We start from the raw sequence: 21,137 nt of genomic DNA, 5'->3' as shown, positions 1-21,137 counted from the left end.
TTGGCTGATCTGGTGCTCACGAGACTTCTTCAAGCTCCAGCTGTCAGCAAGTTTTCCTCACAGAGGAGTGTGTTGTCTGGTTTGCTTTCTGCACAGTTCTAAATGCAGTATTTTTATATGGCAAGCCTTCTGCACAGTTATCAATGCAGTATTTTTCTCTGGCAAGCCTGGAGTCTGCACAGCTCATGCCACCCTTACCTTCTTACATGAACCGTACGTGCCGTCCACCTTCGGAGGTCTCCTCCGCCTCTCCGGCATATAAGGGGAAACAAAGCGTATGTAGTGTTTGGGAGCTGTGCAGATTGAGGGGGAATGGGACAGTCCGGGGAGCATGTTCAGCGTGGTCGCCAACACTGTGGGGTCCGTGGTTATCCGCAAAGGCTGGTCCATAGGGCAGTCCTGCTTCTCCACTTTATCATTTAACCATTCTGTTACCAGGTACTGGAAAGGGAAAAAAAAGAACCAAGTTCACTTTTTGCGTTACAAAGGCAGTTCTAATTCTGTAAGCAGAGAGATAGTGGTGGCTGCACACAAATGTCAGACTCGGCAGTGCTCAGAGACGGATGCTAGGAAAGCCACTGTGCTCACAGCTGGCAGGGTAAACGTTTAGACAGATCAAGAAATACCAAGCTGGGCACCAGTGTTGAATTTCTCCAATGATTATTTAATATTCCATCAAATACAGGCAGTTACAGCAACAAGGAAGAGATAGGGCGGCCTAACAGCCGTTTGTCGGTGCTCCCATTTCATCAGAGGCCATAGGTCCTTTGGCCTCTGACAAAGCGGGGGTACTGGCAAATTGACCACCCTATCACTTCCTTGTTGCTGTAACTATCTGTACCTGATGGAATATTAAATACGCATTGGACAGATTTAACACTTAGACTCAGATCAAAAACTAAGAAGAATAAATACTTACCCGGGGCTTCCTCCAGCCCCATAAACACGTGCAAGTCCCTCGCCATCCTGCCGTGGTCTGTGATCAGGCCAGTAACTGGCTCAGTCGGGATCAGTCTGGGTCTTCTGCGCATGCACAGTAGACCCGGACTGACGTCACTGAGCAAGTTACTGATCACGGCTGAACGGCAGACTGCGGAGGACGGTGAGGGACTCGCATATGTGTTGGGGCTGGAGGAAGCCCCGGGTAAAAATAGATTTTTCTTCGTTTTTCATCTCTGAGTCTCTTTAACCACTTAAGCCCGAAGGGTTGAAATTTTTTTACATCCGAGCAACTTTCACCCCCCATTCATTTGCCAATAACTTTATCACTACTCATCACAATGAATTGATCTATATCTTGTTTTTTTCGCCACCAATTAGGCTTTCTGTGGGCGGTATATTTTGCTAAGAGCCACTTTACTGTAAATGCATTTTAACAGGAAGAATAAGAAAAAAATGGAAAAAATTCATTATTTCTCAGTTTTCAGCAATTATAGTTTTAAAATAATACATGCCTCCATAATTAAAACTCACGTATTGTATTTGCCCATATGCCCCGGGTATTTCACCGTTAAAATTATGTCCCTATCACAATGTATGGCGACAATATTTTATTTGGAAATAAAGGTGCATTTTTTCCGTTTTGCGTCCATCACTGTTTAGAAGCCCATCATTTATTAAATCATATTGATATACTCCTTTGACATGAATATTTAAAAAGTTCAGACCCTTAGGTAACTATTTATGTTTTTGTTTTTTTTTTATTATTGTAATTTATTTTTTTTTTTTTTTTATGTAAACTTGTATGTGGGTATTTTTTGGTGTGGGAGGTAAACAGGGTTTTTTTTTAATATATTTATATGTTTATTTGTAATTTTTTTTCTTTTTAGGTGCAATTTGCTATTTGGCCACAAGATGGCCAGAATCAAAAAGTCCTGGGAGCGATCGATCTCGCTCCCAGGCAGAAGAAAGGAGCCCAGAGCTCAGAAAAGCCGCAGCGTCTGAAGAGACGCTGTCGGCTTTTCTCCGGGGGGGGTCCGATCAGCGAAAGGGATTTATAATCCCTTTCACTGATCGGTGGGCTAACGGGCAGCAGCTGGGGCGCGCACGGGGGGGCCCGCGGGAGCGCGCGCGACCCGCGGGAGTGCGCGCAGCCCAACTGGACGAGAAATCTCGTCCAGTTGGGCTTAAGTGGTTAAAGAGAACCAGAGACGAAGCACCCTCATGTATTTTACCATATATATCAATGGGAACATGACAGTAAACACCTACCCTGCTCTCGGTTTCATTTTTCTCTGCTAAATCTGCCTGTTATCAGCCCTGATAAGAATCCCCGACCGAGCATTCAGTCTAGCTTTCACCGGAATGATTATAGCAGAGTCTGTCTTCTGTGATGTCTTTTCAAGCCCAAGCCTGCCCCCTTGTGGCTCTGCTTTGCTGCTTCAAGGATAAATAGCAGCAAAGAGCAGCAGAGAGCAGGGTAGGGGTTTATTGTCATGTTCTCATTGATATATTGTAAAATACACGAGGGTGCTTCGTCTCTGGTTCTCTTTAAGCCCAGCTCTTTATTTCTTGATCTTTCTAAATAGTTCTACTTCTACCCATTTTTTTTTTATCATGAAATAGGTCAGTTTGATAGTCTGTATAGCTTCAATGTCATTCTACCTCTTCCCCCTTATGGGACAGGATGCATAACGACAAAGGAAGGGGGGGGGGGGAGGAAGCAGCCCTCCAAAAGGCATTTCGGTCACTCAACCTCCACACACCCCCTCCCCCCCCCCCCATCATTAACTTTTTATATTTTGTCACATAGGTGCTTAGTTTCCTTCAAGAAAAATGTACTAATTAGACAAGAGATTGTCACTGTGTACAGGAACCATTTACCTTTTTCGTTTTATGATATTTAAGGCCAGAACGGGATGGTTGGGCCACAGCCTGCATCACTGCAGGAGATTCTGAGCCTTGTGGGGCATCCCCGATTCCTAAAGATTCTGCGGCCCCGAGCTCTGTGGCACCTAAACTCGCAGTTCCTTCTTCAGCCACTGGGGTCGCCACTTCCACCTGCTGGGCCACCGCTTGCCTCTGCCGCCTCAACCTCTGAGCCGAAGCGCTCCGGTAACGGGACATGCGGCTTTTTGGACGCGGCCTTGAGGATTTTGGGGTCGCAGACTTCATGGCAGGTTTCTCAGCAATGGTTTCCTGTGTCAAGAAATGATTAGGATGCATGAATAGCAGAACTAAAACTTCATATATTAATACTTTGTGTTCACTACTCTTAATTCTTAGATTCATAGAAATAAAGTAACCAAGAGGAAGCAGCCCCTGTCACTGCAAGTGGAGGGGGGGGGGGGGGGTGGAGAGGTGTGTGTGTGTGTGTGTGTGTGTGGTGTGTGTGGTGTGTGTGGTGTGTGTGGTGTGTGTGGTGTGTGTGGTGTGTGTGCGCGTGGTGTGTGTGTGTGTGTGGTGTGTGTGTGTGTGGTGTGTGTGTGTGTGTGTGTGTGTGTGTGTGGTGTGTGTGTGTGTGTGTGTGTGTGTGTGTGTGTGTGTGTGGTGTGTGTGTGGTGTGTGTGTGGTGTGTGTGTGTGGTGTGTGTGGTGTGTGTGGTGTGTGTGGTGTGTGTGTGTGTGTGTGTGTGTGGTGTGTGTGGTGTGTGTGGTGTGTGTGGTGTGTGTGGTGTGTGTGTGTGTGTGTGTGTGTGTGTGTGTGTGTGTGTGTGTGTGTGTGTGTGTGGTGTGTGTGTGTGGTGTGTGTGTGTGTGGTGTGTGTGTGTGGTGTGTGTGTGTGTGGTGTGTGTGTGTGGTGTGTGTGTGTGTGGTGTGTGTGGTGTGTGTGTGTGTGTGTGTGTGTGTGTGTGTGTGTGTGTGTGTGTGTGTGTGTGTGTGTGTGTGTGTGTGTGTGTGTGTGTGTGTGTGTGTGTGTGGTGTGTGTGGTGTGTGTGTGGTGTGTGTGTGGTGTGTGTGTGGTGTGTGTGTGGTGTGTGTGGTGTGTGTGGTGTGTGTGGTGTGTGTGTGTGTGTGTGTGTGTGTGTGTCCCAACTACTAACCTTCCCTTTCTCGGACACCCCAGATCAGGTGTTTTTTGGCTACACGTTATGGGTGTGAAAATCATGATGGACACACTTGTTTTATGACCCTTGTGAGATGGGCCCCCAGGCTGTGAGGATCACCAAGGGGAGGCAATGGAAGGGTTGTGACCATTAAGAGGCCCCGTCAAAGATTTGCTAGGTGGCCCCGGGATTTGTAGTTACGCCCTTGTCTGCAAAGTGAACCTGTAAATGGAGGAATGATGGAGGCGATAACAGGTCTTATTAATAAATGCTAGTTCCTTTGCGAACAATTGTTTCAGAAGTTACCAGTGAGGATGGGCTCAACTGACCACTGATTGCCTGCTGCTCCTGCCCATGTCCTCATCTGCATCCAATCAATAAAAGTATAGCCTTTCCTGATCAAGGCTTGGTTGCTCATAACTAAACACCTTCAACGGATATTCATTTATTTCAAATATATTATACAGGAAGCAGGTCTTGCAACAAAAAGTGCAGTTATTGCAAAATAAAAATACTTGCCAGACCTAAACACAAGTCATCTCGCCCCTCAGACCTACAGCTGTGGGCTCACTCCACTGTCAGTCTGACACAACTCCCACTACCCTTCGGTCACATGGGTTAACTGCTCTGTCACCTTGAGAGCCTCCCCTACAGGCTGTTAGCCAATCACAGCTGTCAGTTTGGAGACGATTATTTGCCATACAATTCGCGAGTGTGAACTCTTACACATTTCATTGTAAGACAGAGGCACAGTTACCCGTTCAGCGATTTGTGTGAAAGGCTCTCATCTGAATCCAGCAACAGTCTTCCGGTGCTTTAGCTACCGAGTGCCTAAATTTAGTTTTGCCCTGGTGGAAACTAATCATCACTGCTTTCTCATGGCAGCCCTCATCCGAGGCTTCTGAGTGACGTGCTGATAGGATGGAAAACTTGCCATGCTTGGGAAAGGGCAGGTAAGTGGAACAATAAACACAGATATCGGGTTTCCCAGGCCTAAGCGTTATGTCCTTATGGTTGTAAGGCTGGAAGATAACTTCCCACCAGATGATGAGGCTCAGTGCTGATATTCGAGACAAGAGTCTCCTCTGTTACGCTGCGCAGAATGTTTTCAGTAGAACGTCAACTAATAGCTAATGAGTGCTATTACCGAATACATATTCAAAGCCTTGAAGTAAACCTGTCATCAGTGTTCTCCCAAGAATTTTTTCCCAGCTGGGTGGCATGAAATAGTAGCCGGGTGGGGTGAGATGAGAGAATGCAGGGCCGGTGCTTCTGTGAGCAACTGTGCTTATAGCATAGCAGGAGGTGAGCCGAGAACAGCCGGGTGCTCACCTAAACTAGCCGGGTGGAGCACCCGGCTAAAAGAGCCTGGGGAGAACACTGGTCATGTTTTAAAACAAAAACAAAAAACTTGCAGAGGCTTAACCTGTCCTCTGCTAGGCCGTTCCAGTGCCAAGACCTCCAAAAGTACACAAGACGTGTGGCCGCACTGTGCCTGCTCAGTAGCATGGATGGAGGAAGCCTCTGTATTATGGAGAGCATTCCCTCCATTGAGGTAAGTATACCTTTGCTGCACGTTCTTTCTTACAGGTACACTTTAAAGGATCAGCATCATGTAAAATGCAAGTATATTTCCTCCAGAGAAAAATGCACTGCAAATGTATCTTTCCTATGTTGCTGTCACTTACAGTACATCACTGGGATTGCCATTGGTCCACGCCGCACAGAGCTCCATCTTTAACACTACGTGCGTCGCCCATAATCTTCCATTACCCCAAGCACTGTGCATTAAGCTGTTGTCCTTGTGTCAACTCCGATGCTTCTGGGGCACAGCAATGGCACACAAAAAGTGTAAAAGTCTCCATAGACTCATTGCTTTTGTGGCCCTTGTGGTAAAATGGGGCAAGGCAGGTTTAACCAGGTGTAAAAGGAAAAGAAAGACAGCTAAACATTAGGCACACGAAGGACAAGCAGTATGGATAAAGCAGGTTTGTGCCCCTTCCATTCCTAAACACAAGTAAATTGCCTCCCATGAGTGGAGATCTGTGTCGCAAGCTCTGACTGATGCCTCCTCAGCTCATCAAACCTGCGACTGGGCTTGAGGAGCTTAGAGAGCTACTAAACAGTCCTTTACAAGCCCACAGCAGCATTACGGACAGGTGGATACAGCACATCCCTCCGCATCAGTCACATGCATCCATAAGAGCTGAATAGTATTATACAGCGTTACTTTGACGTCGGAGCCTTTACTATGTCAAAACAGGATTGCACTGAGCCCCAGCAAGTCTGCAACCTGAGAGGACAATCCAGAGAGGACTTCAGTCTAGGCCTAGCTCTCAACCGATCTGATGGTTTCTCATCCTGTATATTTCACAGCGACTGACCTATGATGTAGGTTTGTGATCTGCAAACTTGGCTCTCCAGCTGTTAAGGAACCACAAGTCCCACAATGCATTTGCCTTTATGAATCAAGACTGTGGCTGTCAGACTCCCGCAATGCATTGTGGGACTTGTAGTTCCTTAGCAGCTGGAGAGCCAAGTTTGCAGATCACTGATGTAGAATAAGAGAACAGGACGTGGCGTGCCTGGACTTCAATAGCTAGAGTTTCAGGCAGCGTCACATACCCTCCGGGGCTCAGCAGAGCATTGTTTTGTCAGTGCAGCAGGTCAGGCATAACATACAGCCTTACCACCACCGCGGTGTCTAAGCATCTGCCACAATCATGCTTCAAAATGAGGATTAAAACTGTTACATTTATAATACATCTGCACACATACATATTAAGATAAAAGCTCTGATCCTCTTCCTGTGTATCACAAGGTAAAACTGTTCCTATTACTTACCTCCACTCAGACATTGTATCACAGTTGGGGTGCCTCCTCCCATCTTGCATGGTCTCCTCCCCTGTCCCATCACATCTGCTGCGCTGAAAAACGTGTTAAAGCGTGTGGTAAAACACACATGCGCTTGTGCGCGCTTTCGTGCGCGTTTCTGTGTGTTGCGCTGCGCTTCTTTAAAGCACATTTTGCTTACTGTAGCAGCAGTAGTTGTCAATAAAACTTTGTTTTTGTATGTAAATGTATTTTTTTTCTCCAATTCGGGGTAAAAAAACGCATGCGCTTCTACACGCTTCAATGCGCTAAAAAAGCGCACCCATTTACTTGCATTGATGTGCGCTTTACAGCTCAGCGCACAGAAATGCATGCAACACTACGTTTCTGTAACGCTGCTCAGCGCAGCGCATAGATGTGAACCAGCTACATTTAGTTACATGGAAAAATCAATACCTTGCTGAACGCACAAGGCAGTGCGCTGTGGAAAGTGCACAGAAACGTCCCTGATGTGAACGAGGCCTATGCGACTACATCCAGTGGTCCTTTATTTTTTCTGGATCGTGACCCACGTTGACCCAACAGAGTCATCATATTTAAAAGTGGAGACTGTCCTCCACATGCCCGAAATTGTGTCTGCTTATAGCAACCAACGTTTGCAATTTGTTATTGCTTTACATTTCCTACAAAAACTACACTACTAGCACTACTGGTGCTTTTTTTTTTGTCTTTTCTCACCGGTACTTTGGTTTCCAAACCTGAAATTCATCTACCGGACCTCCCAGAATGTGTGCGGTGCTGTCAGTTTTGATGCATGGTATGCGATCTGCACGGTAGTCTTTCATATTACCATTCACGTTACTATGGTATAACGGTCTTCAGAGCATTTCTGATAATGACTCACACAAATTACCAAACTACTCTACCACGGCCACCAATGTGTGTATTATAGTGCAACACGGACATGGTGTACATCAAGCACATGTAAGTGTAAACAAAAACTTACCAACAGGTTTCGTGCTAGTCTGTCTCCTTGTGGGGAGACCTCAAGGTTTCCTTTTTTCCTAAAAAGCACTCCAAGGCGGGGGATCTATACAAGGGTGTTAGCCATTTGGCCTACTTGCTTGCACAGTATTTTGGCTGTTGGACACCAGAAACTGCTGTTTAGCAACGGCTTTTGAAACTATAGAAAACCGTTGTCCAAAACCTGCTTGCAGGGACTTGTTTCCACTCAGTGTCAGCATGTGTCTTGCAAGACGTGATGCCGGCACAGCTGTGCTGCGAGACATCCAAATCCCTCTAGCCGTGGCTTGTATGGCTACAGGGATTCCGATGCGCGATGTGAAAAAAATGCAGCAAGTTGTCTGATTTTTCCCTGCACACAATTCGGACAGCGTTTCTCCGTCCGAATCACATGTAGAGAAACGCTGCCAATTTGCACAAGTGGAAACGGGGCCTAAGATGATTATAGGTAATAATGGCAGCCATAAAACTAACTGAAACTGTAAGTACTGATACTTACAGTAAGTGACGAGAGACATAGGAAAAAAGTTACGTATAGAGCATTTCACTCTCGGACAAATGAACACCTCATATGTGTGCGAATATATGCAATTGAAAATGAACTTTTTCGTCATAGAACCCCTCTACACAAAATGGCTTGAGTGCTAGATTGCGCTCTGGCAATAGAGAGTGCAGACTCGCATGAAAGATCGCATATTACTGCCTAGAACACAGCATTATATCTTATCAGGGGAGAGACAGACACTGAGTTTTCTCTTAGGTGATATTTTCAAACTGGTCAATAAAATGCCTTTTAAATTACCAGCAAGCAAAACAATACTTTTTCACCTACTTTGGCTATCATTCAGAAAGCATTCCCGCATGAGGAAATGTTGAAAACAGCCGACTTTACCGAACACATAGCAAGATCTTCATTCATAAAGGCTCTTTCCGCATGAAAAGCTGACATTACCAAGCAGAGCGATAAATCACCGCCACGTGCGGTGACTATCGTAACAAATGTAACAAAATGTTAATTCATAAAGATTTACGCAAGCGGTATGAGGACGGGAAGTACCGCTCCCTCTGATGTGGCGATAACAATGTTAAGTGAATGGAGGCACAGACCTCCCAGGCAGCTGCAGTAGAGTTGAACACGGAGAAATGTATCAACTTGGCAGCTTCCTGTGCTTCCGCAAGCCTACCGCCAGCCTAGTTCGGGGAATCTACGCACTGCTATCGCAACTGTGCTTTTTTATGAATGACCACACAGAAGTGTAAAATACAGACAGCTGTGTTTTCCCGCACTGATTTGCATTACCGACCACGCTTTTATGAATGATAGCCATTGTGGTACTTTTTCCATTGCAACGTGCTGAAAAGTGAATCTAAACCCAAGATGAAAAATTATTCCTAGAAGAAAACTCAGGAGAAAAAGTTATTTGCATATGGCTCACTGAAGGAAGAAGAAAAAGAAAAGAAAAAAAAGCCCCTTGGGACTACTAACCTCGGGAGGGGAAAGCCTCTGGATCCCAATGAGGCTTGCCATTCGTCCTGTGTAGCCCCGATCCAACGCTGGGACCCCACGAAAAGCCACTGACAAGTGCGTAGGCGCACTAGCATCTGCAGCACGCAACAATACTTACCTTTGGGATCCAGCACAGGCACAGAACCATCTTCCCCCTCGGGCTCCGGCCGAAACAGCCGAGCCTGAATGGGTCCCACTCTACTGCACCTGCGCTGGATCTCAAATGTAAATCGCTGGATCCGTGTGAGGTCAATACCCCCCACAGCTCTTTTTTTCTCTTACAGGTTCTCTCTAAAGAGAAATTAATCATTCCAAGTCCATGAAATGATGTTTGCAAATAGAACAAACTAGTAAATTGATGCCTGGTGTGAACAGTGAAGGTCGGGGAAAAGCGCAGTGTGTGGGTTACTGCAGAGTGCGGAGGAGTACAGCACTATACACTGCAGAGTGTGTGGGTGTATGTACAGCATAATAAAAATAATATATACACTTCTTTATTTCCCTGAACCTATCTGAAAGCAGAGCTGACCACTTCTCGCCTTACCAGAGACTGTGATGACCGCCTTGTGTTCACGCCGGTGGTGGGAGTGGCTACAGGTTCAGGCTGGGCGGGGTTTTCAGCTTCTGGCTCCGGGTCTTCAGTCTGGGTGGGGGGTTCAGCCGATGCTTGATCGATGGGAGGGACTTCCGGTTCAGGAGCAGCAGCAGCGGGTTGTTCGCAGGGCTGCTCTCTGCGCCGTCTCCTTTTTTCGGGGTCTGGCGTGGGCAGGGCGGGTTCAGTTTTCTTCTCATCTCTTGACTAAAGTGTTAAAAGAAAGATTTTTCATATTATAATCTGGTCGTTCATGTCTTATTTGCTATAACTAAGGGCCGTTTTCGTTTAAAAAAACGGAAAAAAAAAACCGCTTCAATTGACTTGCAGTAAAATTGTGGCAAAATGGAGATTTTTCACAAAATTGCAATCGTGGCAATTTTGCCTCGATTTTAATGCAAGTCAATGGAAGCTCAGACGGGCACACGCTGCTATAGTACAGACCGATGATAAGCATGTGATAACACATGAACCATGCATATTAACCACTTGCCGACCGCACACTCATAACGTGCGTCGGCAAAGTGGCAGCTGCAGGACCAGCGACGCAGTACTGCGTCGCCAGCTGCAGCCTAATTAATCAGGAAGCAGCCGCTCGTACGAGCGGCTGCTTCCTGTCAAATCACGGCGGGGGGCTCCGTGAATAGCCTGCGGGCCGCCGATGGCGGCTCGCAGGCTAGATGTAAACACAAGCGGAAATAATCCGCTTTGTTTACATTTGTACGGCGCTGCTGCGCAGCAGCGCCGTAAGGCAGATCGGCGATCCCCGGCCAATCAGCGGCCGGGGATCGCCGCCATGTGACAGACCACATCCTGTCACTGGCTGCACAGGACGGATAGCGTCCTGTGCAGCCCGGAACACCAGGGGGAGGCAGCAGGTAGGAGAGGGAGGGGGAATTTCGCCGCGGAGGGGGGCTTTGAGGTGCCCCCCCTGCCACCCACAGCAGGCAGGAGAGATCAGACCCCCCCAGCACATCATCCCCATAGGGGGGAAAAAAGGGGGGCAATCTGATCTCCCTGCCTGCACCCTGATCTGTGCTGGGGGCTGCAGAGCTCACCCAGCACAGATCAATCAAACCAGCGCTGGTCCTTAAGGGGGGGTAAAGGGTGGGTCATCAAGTGGTTAAGGGCCTGAGCCCACTGCTGCGTTTTTGAAAAACGCATCCATTTTTCAAGCAGTTTTAATGAGTTTTCCTCTGTTTTAACACGTTAAAATGTGTTTAAACACCTCGAACGCGTTTCAAAAACGCTTGAAAAACATGCGTTTTTATGCATTTTTAAAAACACAGCAGTGGGCTCAGGCCCTAAAGGAGTGTTCTTTAGATTAAAGCCTCTATTTAACCCTACTCAAATCTTTTTTTTCTTTTGAATAGCGAGAGAAAGCACAACACCTCTATTTGGTTACCGCTGCTGGGTGAGTTTGGCTGCAGTACCACTCTAAAGGAACTTTACTGGAAATAACTTAATGAATAGTTTTTTTTCCCACAATATTAATTTATAAATGATTTAGTCAGTATTTGCCCATTGTAAAATCTTTCCTCTCCCCGATTTACATTCTGAAGCTTCTCATTGGTGGTGACATCTTTAATTCAGCCAGGTGCAGGATTTGTTTCCTGAGAGTTGCGAAGCCAGTGAAAATAATGCCTGGTTTTCCCAGAATGCTCTGGGGGCAGAAAACTGCATAGCTAAACAGGCTAAGCATCACTGGGAGGGCGGGGTTACAGACCTATATATAGATATAGGAAGTGTTTCTGATGCTTAAAGTGGACCAAAATTAATAATACAAGATTTCAGAAATAAAATCTATTTTGTAAATTATAATTATAAATGGCAGCCTTTTATCAGCTGCATGATGACAAATATAAAATATTTTACATTTATTGGAGAAACCCCTCCCTTCCTTTCAAATTGCCGGACAGAACACAGCAAACAGGTGGAGTAGATGGGGTCCAGCAAAGGAGGAATTGCTAATGGCTGCCACCTGTAAAACCCTAGTTATGAAAAAAGAAGGGTGAAAAGCATGCACTGAAAATGCTCATAGGCTTGAAGGAGTGTTTATTTATCTTTGCATGTGTCAGAGTGGAGCAACTAAATATTTTGAATTAAAAAAATGTTTGGTTTGGGTCCGCTTTAATCCTGGAAAACTACTAGTGGGTATCTGGAATAATTTACTGCATTCTACTATATATCACTGCAGTGCCTATTTAAATCGGATCTGAGGTGAAAAACTAACTATAACAAGTAACTTGTCTACATATCTTATCTAAAATTTAGAAAGTTTGCACAGCAAATCTAGCTGCAAACAGCTTCAACTGTATATGATTATTTCTTCCAGTGATACGACAGCAGCCATGTTCTGCTTGTCACATTACACAGGCAAGCTGATAGCATCTACAACCGTCAGCTCAGTCCCCTCTCCTCCTTCTCTCTGCTTCAAAAATCTCTGGCTAGTAACCTCCTCCTCCTGCCTAGACTGAGCTCCCATAAGCTCTTGCTACACTGCCAAGGCACTGTAAAAGCTATGGGCAAGGCTTGTTTTGTTTATAGGGAATTTGAGTGTTAAAACAGAAAAAAACAAAAAGTATTTGGCTTGAGGAATGCCCTATAAACTATATGAAAGGAACACAACTATGCAATGAGTACGTTTATCTCGGATCCACTTTAAAGAGACTCCGTAACAAAAATTGCATCCTGTTTTTTATCATCCTACATGTTCCAAAAGCTATTCTAATGTGTTCTGGCTAACTGCAGCACTTTCTACTATGACATTCTCTGTAATAAATCAATGTATCTTTCCCCTGTCAGACTTGTCGGCCTATGTCTGGAAGGCTGCCAAGTTCTTTAGTGTTGTGGTTCTGCTATGAACTCACCCTTTCTGGCCCCTCTATGCACACTGCCTGTGTGTTTAGATAAGAGAGAAGAGAGAAGCTGCTCTAATCAGCTGGATAAATCGTCCTCTGAGCTGGCTGGGCTTTCACATACTGAGGAATTACAGACAAGGGCAAAGGTGTTTGCAGGAAGAAAAGAGCAGCCTGAAACTTCAGTGCATGGGGGAAAGAAACACACAAATGATCTCTTGAGATTCAAAAGGAATGCTGTATACAGCCTGCTTATGTATGGATGTATTTTCTATGTGTGGACATACTGTACATCAACCTACTTCCTGTTTTGGTGGCCATTTTGTTTGTTTACAAACAAACTTTTTAAAACGGTTTTTAACTACTTTTAATGCGGCGAGGAGCGGCGAAATTGTGACAGAGGGGAATAGGAGATGTCCCCTAACGCACTGGTATGTTTACTTTTGAGCGATTTTAACAATATAGATTCTCTTTAAGCTGCATGTACACACAGAAAACTTCATCCAAAGCAATAGTGTGCGATGGTTTTGGGTGTCTGAGTACAACTGTCCCCTGACACAGATGTCTATCTTTAGCAGGAATCAGCAATAAGACTTATGTTTCAGTTGAATGGTCCAATATTTAATTTACATAAAAATATCAACTCAGTTTTTAGCATCTCATTGCCAAGCCCGGTGCAGAACATCCAAAAGGTAACAGAGGCAGAGGCCTGGGGCCTAGTAGGTGTCAAGGGGCACAACGACCACTTTTTGACGCCTCCTCCATCACCAAAAGGACCGTAATGGGGGTGCCAAATCTTAATATAGCCGAGTGCAGCCACCTTCCTCTAATTTGTGCACGGATGTGGGGCTTAGCAGTACATTTGCTCAGGGTTTATGGTTAGGCAAAGCAACAGTTGCAATGAAGTCAGAAGAGCGTGTTGGACAGAGCCATTCTGTGTTCTAGGAGAGGAAGGGGGTGTGCCTCAGCTATCGCAACCCACCCAACTTTTCTAATCAGTATGTAGGAGGAGTTACGACCAGCCAATCACTCAAAACCCTCCCCTAGGAGGGTCAGTGGAGAACAGCTGCAGAACAAGTGGGAGAGGGTGGAGACTGGACATGCTATGCTGTGGCTCAAATGCAGCATTCCAGTTCCTGGTCAGCACTCATATGGAAATTAAGCTTCATGTGACACATTTTGCTACTCAGGAACTAGTATGTGGGCTGTAAGTCAAATGGCAGCAGAATCTGGATAGTATACTTGTTAAAGGAAATTTTAAGTGAAAAGAAAAACTTTAACTTACCTGGGGCTTCTTGCAGCCTCCTGAGTCATCCTGTACCTACGAAGTGCTTCTGAGTCCCTCCGGCCAGCAGCGGCGACCCCTGCAAAGCTGGCCCGTCGCTGGTTACTGCACATGCACGGCCCTGAACCGCGCAGTTCCTCAACGCACTCCCGCAGCCAGAAGGGCTCTGAGCATGCGCCGTACATGAAAATCGATACTGCGCAATCACAGAGAGCTCCCAGCCGCAGGAGACCATGGCCAAGACTTCCTAACACTGCTACTGCCTACTGAGCGTACCCTAATGTGTCTTGTCTTCTATCCGAGGTTGCTTCTTCTAACGCATTTACACAGCACTTACCTTTGCTGCAGCGCTTTACAGCCTGCACTGAACATTTCACACTGCCAGAGACGTGTGATGTGCCCTCTCTGCTACAAAGATTTTGACATAGGATTCCTTCTGTGTGTACAAGAAGGCTGGGAAAGCTTTAATACACGGGTTTAAAAAGCAAAAAGCAAACCACAAAACATACCCGTCTAGTTCTAAAAGTGGGCCCCGTCTCCTCCTCCTCTTTAGTATCTTCTTCTTTAACTGCACCTTCCCCATCAGCCTATAAAAACAAAAAACATGGTTGTACTAGATTGTGAAAAACACGCTTCCTACTAACACATGGAAAATTGAAAAGAGGATCTGTAACTATAAAAAATTCCCCTGGAGTGTACTCGCCTCGGGAGGGGGAAGCCTCTGGGTCCTAATGAGGCTGTGCATTCAGAGACCACCGTGGGATGGAGGACGACATGGGAAGCCAATAGGATCCAGAGGCTTTCCCCTCCCTAGGTGAGAACCCCCAGGGGATTTTTTTTTCATTACAGAGTATCTTTAAGAAATAAAACACAGGGCTGTGGAGATGGAGTAATTTAGATAGCTGGAGTCGGTGGTTTCATAGAACAGAGGAATCTGAGGATTTTTGTACGGATTCCACCGCCCTCATAACGCAGGTGTGGCCTGATGCACATGATGCATGAAAGGCTGGTAATCACAGCAATGTTAGCGGTCCTAATGCCAGGGGCACACTGCCTGTTAGTGCTGTGGGTTTTATCCTGGTAATGTGTGTGGTGCTCCCCTGGCATTAGAACTGATTGAACTGTTGTGTGCTCTGCACCGTCCAGTATGAAGGCACTGCAGGACCAAATAGGTATTACAATTTAATAAATCCAGGCTACCCTTTCTGCAGCCCTTTGGTGAGCACCAGAAGACATAAGGCAGGATTTATAGGTTTTGCACCCCTAGGCCAGCATTCCTGTAGCTTCATTTAGATGAGCAGCAATGCCCCCATTCCATGTGTACCACCCATGTTCAGAAGCCCCACCTCCTTAATGTACAGCTCCCTAAGGCTTTAGCCCCCTCTTCTGTGTTGCTTCCTATTTGCAGCCTCCTGTTCCATAAGCAGCTGCTCTTATGTTCAGCTGCCTCCCCCTGGGCTGCAGCTGCCCAAGTCCTGGGGCTTTGTTGCCTTTCCAGAAATCCAGCACTGAAGACCAAATGGAAATCCATAATAATATAATATAATTCCATAATACAAGACTGGGGTATTTATTATCTCTAGCCCAGAAAACTCTTAGTAAATTAGCCTTTGCTTGGATGAGGTGTGGCATGGAAGTCTCCTATAGCTTGCTGCCAGAGCTACAGAGGAGAAGTCTCAGGTGTCCCACAGAGAAGTCTCAGGTGTCGCACAGAAGACCTAAACCAAACCAGGCTGCAGAACTTGCCTCATTGTCGGCAGTTGCCGATTCCATGACAGGCGTTTCTGCCAGTTCATCGTTTTGGTGATTGGAGCTATCGTCCAGCACGTAGCCCTGCAATTCCAGTTCTCTTCTCCGTGCTTTCCGGTGCCTGGTCTCCGCTCCGATAGACAGCGCTGCAGGGAGTGGCGGTGGCAAGTCAGCCACCGTAGGGTTCCGCTTCTGTACGGGGCAGTTCCGATTCCCTTTGTGGCATGCACAGTCCACCTTATAGTTGCTGCAACGAAAGAGAGAGGGTTCAACTGATTTGTCACAAGAAGGTGTCACTTCGATATTTGACACGTCATGATGATTTGTGCCAGGACTTATGTGCAAAAGCCATAATTAAGGAGCCGATCTAAACTGTTCAACTCAATTCTGGCAATTATATTCTGGTGTGCAAGTTACACATAAATTCCCATCTTCCCTGCTTAACAGAGGGATATGGATGTTTCCTTTTAAACAATACCAGTTTCTTCTCAGTCCTGCTGATCGAATTGGCTGCAGTAGTGGCTAAATCACACACCTGAAACAAGCATGCAGCTAATCCAGTCTGACTTCAGTCAGAGCGCCTGATCTGCATGCTTGTTGAGGGTCTATGGCTAAAAGTATTAGAGACACAGGATCAGCAGGAGAGCCTGGCAACTGGTATTTTATAAGAAAAAATCCATACCCTTCTCAGTTTAGGTTCTCTTTAAAGAGAGACTGAAGCAAGTTAAAATCCATGTTTTTAAGTTTTATTTATGTTCAGCACTGTAGCTAGTGCTAAAACGCTGCATCCCTGCGGCAAAACAAGAGGTTTATACTCCTGGGCTAATTGCAGGGAGCGCTTCCTGATTGAGGCAGAGCTTAGGGCTGCAGCTCTGTCTCTCGTCACATCAATCCCCGCCTCTCCCAATCTTCCTTCACTGAGAGGGGCGGGGAGAGGCGGAGATCCGTGGTGGATTGACATGAATGGAGGAAAAGCTGCAGCTCAAAGCTCAGCCTCCCTAGGCAGCAAAATCCACGACCAAGAAAGTAGTGAATTTTTGCCCTATAATTAGGTGGGTATAAAGCGCTCGTTTTGCTGTGGAGATGCGGCATTTTAGCACTAGCTATAGTGCTTAGCATAAATCAAAGTAAAAAACATGGATTTTGAATCGCTTCAGAGTCTCTTTAACCACCCTGGCGTTCTGATTAAATCGCCAGGGTGGCTGCGGGAGGGTTTTTTTTAAATAAAAAAAAAACTATTTCATGCAGCCAACTGAAAGTTGGCTGCATGAAAGCCCACTAGAGGGCGCTCCGGAGGCGATCTTCCGATCGCCTCCGGCGCCCAGAATAAACAAGGAAGGCCGCAATGAGCGGCCTTCCTTGTTTTGCTTATATCGTCGCCATAGCGACGAGCGGAGTGACGTCATCGACGTCAGCCGACGTCCTGACGTCAGCCGCCTCCGATCCAGCCCTTAGCGCTGGCCGGAACTTTTTGTTCCGGCTACGCTGGGCTCAGGCGGCTAGGGGGGCCCTCTTTCGCCGCTGCTCGCGGCGAATCGCCGCAGAGCGGCGGCGATCAGGCAGCACACGCGGCTGGCAAAGTGCCGGCTGCGTGTGCTGCTTTTTATTTCGTTAAAATCGGCCCAGCAGGGCCTGAGCGGCAGCCGCTGGCGGTGTTGGACGAGCTGAGCTCGTCCAGACCGCTCAGCTGGTTAAAGTGGACCTGAACTCTAACACAGGACACAAGGAAAACACAGATTTATTTATTCTGATAAAGTGCAGTTGCGTGTGCTGGGAGGGCGCACATGCAGGTGCACAGGAACACTCACATTTGAACCCTTCATCCCATCTCATGAAGTGGTTAAAAAAAAAAAAAAAAAAAGTTTACAGCAAAGTCCCCAGTATCCGAAACTGGCGGGGATCGCCTGATGCCGGCTTGCCGGTTTCTTGAGCAACTGGCTGAAAAAGCACAAACCTCCCCCTGTGCAGAGTGAGGAGAGAGAGGCAGAGTGAGGAGAGAGAGGCAGAGTGAGGAGACAGAGGCAGAGTGAGGAGACAGAGGCAGAGTGAGGAGACAGAGGCAGAGTGAGGAGACAGAGGCAGAGTGAGGAGACAGAGGCAGAGTGAGGAGACAGAGGCAGAGTGAGGAGACAGAGGCAGAGTGAGGAGACAGAGGCAGAGTGAGGAGACAGAGGCAGAGTGAGGAGACAGAGGCAGAGTGAGGAGACAGAGGCAGAGTGAGGAGACAGAGGCAGAGTGAGGAGACAGAGGCAGAGTGAGGAGACAGAGGCAGAGTGAGGAGACAGAGGCAGAGTGAGGAGACAGAGGCAGAGTGAGGAGAGAGAGGCAGAGTGAGGAGAGAGAGGCAGAGTGAGGAGAGAGAGGCAGAGTGAGGAGACAGAGGCAGAGTGAGGAGAGAGAGGCAGAGTGAGGAGAGAGAGGCAGAGTGAGGAGAGAGAGGCAGAGTGAGGAGAGAGAGGCAGAGTGAGGAGAGAGAGGCAGAGTGAGGAGAGAGAGGCAGAGTGAGGAGAGAGAGGCAGAGTGAGGAGACAGAGGCAGAGTGAGGAGAGAGAGGCAGAGTGAGGAGAGAGAGGCAGAGTGAGGAGAGAGAGGCAGAGTGAGGAGAGAGAGGCAGAGTGAGGAGAGAGAGAGGCAGAGTGAGGAGACAGAGGCAGAGTGAGGAGACAGAGGCAGAGTGAGGAGACAGAGGCAGAGTGAGGAGACAGAGGCAGAGTGAGGAGACAGAGGCAGAGTGAGGAGAGAGAGGCAGAGTGAGGAGAGAGAGGCAGAGTGAGGAGAGAGAGGCAGAGTGAGGAGAGAGAGGCAGAGTGAGGAGAGAGAGGCAGAGTGAGGAGAGAGAGGCAGAGTGAGGAGAGAGAGGCAGAGTGAGGAGACAGAGGCAGAGTGAGGAGACAGAGGCAGAGTGAGGAGACAGAGGCAGAGTGAGGAGAGAGAGGCAGAGTGAGGAGAGAGAGGCAGAGTGAGGAGAGAGAGGCAGAGTGAGGAGAGAGAGGCAGAGTGAGGAGAGAGAGGCAGAGTGAGGAGAGAGAGGCAGAGTGAGGAGAGAGAGGCAGAGTGAGGAGAGAGAGGCAGAGTGAGGAGAGAGAGGCAGAGTGAGGAGAGAGAGGCAGAGTGAGGAGAGAGAGGCAGAGTGAGGAGAGAGAGGCAGAGTGAGGAGAGAGAGGCAGAGTGAGGAGAGAGAGGCAGAGTGAGGAGAGAGAGGCAGAGTGAGGAGAGAGAGGCAGAGTGAGGAGAGAGAGGCAGAGTGAGGAGAGAGAGGCAGAGTGAGGAGAGAGAGGCAGAGTGAGGAGAGAGAGGCAGAGTGAGGAGAGAGAGGCAGAGTGAGGAGAGAGAGGCAGAGTGAGGAGACAGAGGCAGAGTGAGGAGACAGAGGCAGAGTGAGGAGACAGAGGCAGAGTGAGGAGACAGAGGCAGAGTGAGGAGACAGAGGCAGAGTGAGGAGACAGAGGCAGAGTGAGGAGACAGAGGCAGAGTGAGGAGACAGAGGCAGAGTGAGGAGACAGAGGGAGAGAGAGAGAGAGGAGAGAGAGAGAGGAGAGAGAGAGAGAGAGAGAGAGAGGAGAGAGAAGGGAGAGAGAGAGAGAGAGAGAGAGAGAGAGAGAGAGAGAGAGAGAGAGAGAGAGAGAGAGAGAGAGAGAGAGAGAGAGAAAGAGGAGAGAGAGAAAGGAGAGAAGAGAGAGAGGAGAGGAGAGAGCCTGGGTAACGGCAGATCAGGCTGAAGAACATTTCTAAGCACTGGTTATCCCCTGAAAAACTTTAGGGAGACAGGGAGAAGGTAAGAGAGATCATACCAAGATCACCACTATGTTATCGCCGCCCATGCAGGGAAACAATAAGCGCAACAAATGAAGTTACAGATAATATGCCCTGGCTTGACTATATTCTTTGGCAATGGCCAACATCATACTGCCAAGCTGAGGGAGAGATCTCCCACCAAGACGCAGACCCCCATGCGCCTTGGAGAACTTGCCTGATATGCTCAGTGTGCTGCGAGGCGTACACACAATGAGGCAGCAGTTCAGTGCGAGTTCTCCCCAAAATAGTTTCCCAGCCAATTCCTGAAATGCGAGTGAGGGAGCGGACTGGCTGTAAACACGCTGGGAATGTGCTCCCTGTGCCAGTAACACAGCGGGAAACCCTGTGCCATGCCAGCACTATTGGCTGCACACACCATAACCCTGACGGTCTGCCATCCCTCTCCATGCCATAGCACAGAGGCTTCCTTCAGCTTGCTTACAATCCAAAACTCTGCAATCAGAAGTGAAGGCAAACTGCGCATAAAGAAAAAGCGCTGGACTGAGGAACTTTTCAGAAGCCAAAATGCTATACATGTAATTAAGGCGCCTTAAGGAGTCATCAGGCCATTATATGGAAAGTAAGTGCTACTTACCCGGGGTTTCGTCCAGCCCCAAGCTCCTAACATGTCCCGCGTGTCGGTGATCGACAGTGCCGTTCCAGGTCGGCCAGACATCATCGCCGGAGACCGAGAGGCAGCGTCGGCCGACAGCGGAGCTGCAGCGAGGGACATGCTGGGAAATTGGGGCTGGACGAAGCCCCGGGTAAGTAGCACTTATTTTCCATATAATGGCCTGATAGAGAGGGCTGATTAAATGTATGAAACAATGGTCTTGCAATGGTAGTTATGTACACCACTTCATCATGAAATTATAATATATCCAGGTAATCTTCAAACCAGGCCTGAATTTACATCACATGAGCCTATAGGCACAGATGTTGTGCACCCTAAACTTTGCCCTCCATGAACCTACAAACCTCCGCCGAATCACACCACAATTGTGCTGACCCAGCTGTCAGTTTTCCCTTACTTGCCTTGCCAGTCATAACTACAGGTGTCTCTTAGCATTAGGTAGCAAGAGATACCCTCCGAGTTAAGTAGCTAGTGGTGCTGAAGGGAGATCTGGTCAGTGCAATGCCAAGAGCTGGGTAAGTAACCTCATTTACAATCTGCTTGGGACTATGAATAGGGAAGGAGGGAGGGAGGCACTAGGGGAGAGGAGTGAGCGCCTTTCCATCCTCAGGCGCCTGTAGGCATGTGCCTACCCTGCCTTATGGTAAATCCGGCCCTGCTTCAAACTGTTACAAAGTTGGAATTCTCACCACAGGCAAATGTAGGCTGCTGCAATTACAGCAGGCCATACACGTCTTTCCACCCGATGTTCCAAAACAATCTTTTTTCAGAAAAATCCATTCAGAAGGAAATTCCTTCCTATTGAAAAACATCTGAATCCCAGCGTTGCACTGTTCAGTTTAAAGAAACACTATAGCCCCGCCCCCAATCTAGACAT

At 47.6% G+C, this 21,137-nt stretch overlaps 1 protein-coding gene across 1 annotated transcript in view; it reads right to left on the bottom strand.

The window, feature by feature from the left end:
* Nucleotides 1-21,137, bottom strand: part of SETD5 (SET domain containing 5) — a 205,005-nt gene that overhangs the window by 33,442 nt on the left and 150,426 nt on the right. The window contains exons 13-17 of the mRNA XM_068264802.1: nt 15,829-16,078; nt 14,592-14,669; nt 9,892-10,146; nt 2,824-3,138; nt 199-441 (exon numbers count right to left, since the gene is read on the bottom strand). Coding sequence (XP_068120903.1) covers nt 199-441; nt 2,824-3,138; nt 9,892-10,146; nt 14,592-14,669; nt 15,829-16,078 — 1,141 coding nt within the window. The remainder of the gene's footprint in view (nt 1-198; nt 442-2,823; nt 3,139-9,891; nt 10,147-14,591; nt 14,670-15,828; nt 16,079-21,137) is intronic.

This window comes from Hyperolius riggenbachi, unplaced genomic scaffold, assembly GCF_040937935.1.
Source record: "Hyperolius riggenbachi isolate aHypRig1 unplaced genomic scaffold, aHypRig1.pri scaffold_164, whole genome shotgun sequence".
Lineage (NCBI taxonomy): Eukaryota > Metazoa > Chordata > Amphibia > Anura > Hyperoliidae > Hyperolius > Hyperolius riggenbachi.
Note: the sequence above shows the minus strand (reverse complement) of the source record. Positions and strands in the feature narration are given on the sequence as shown.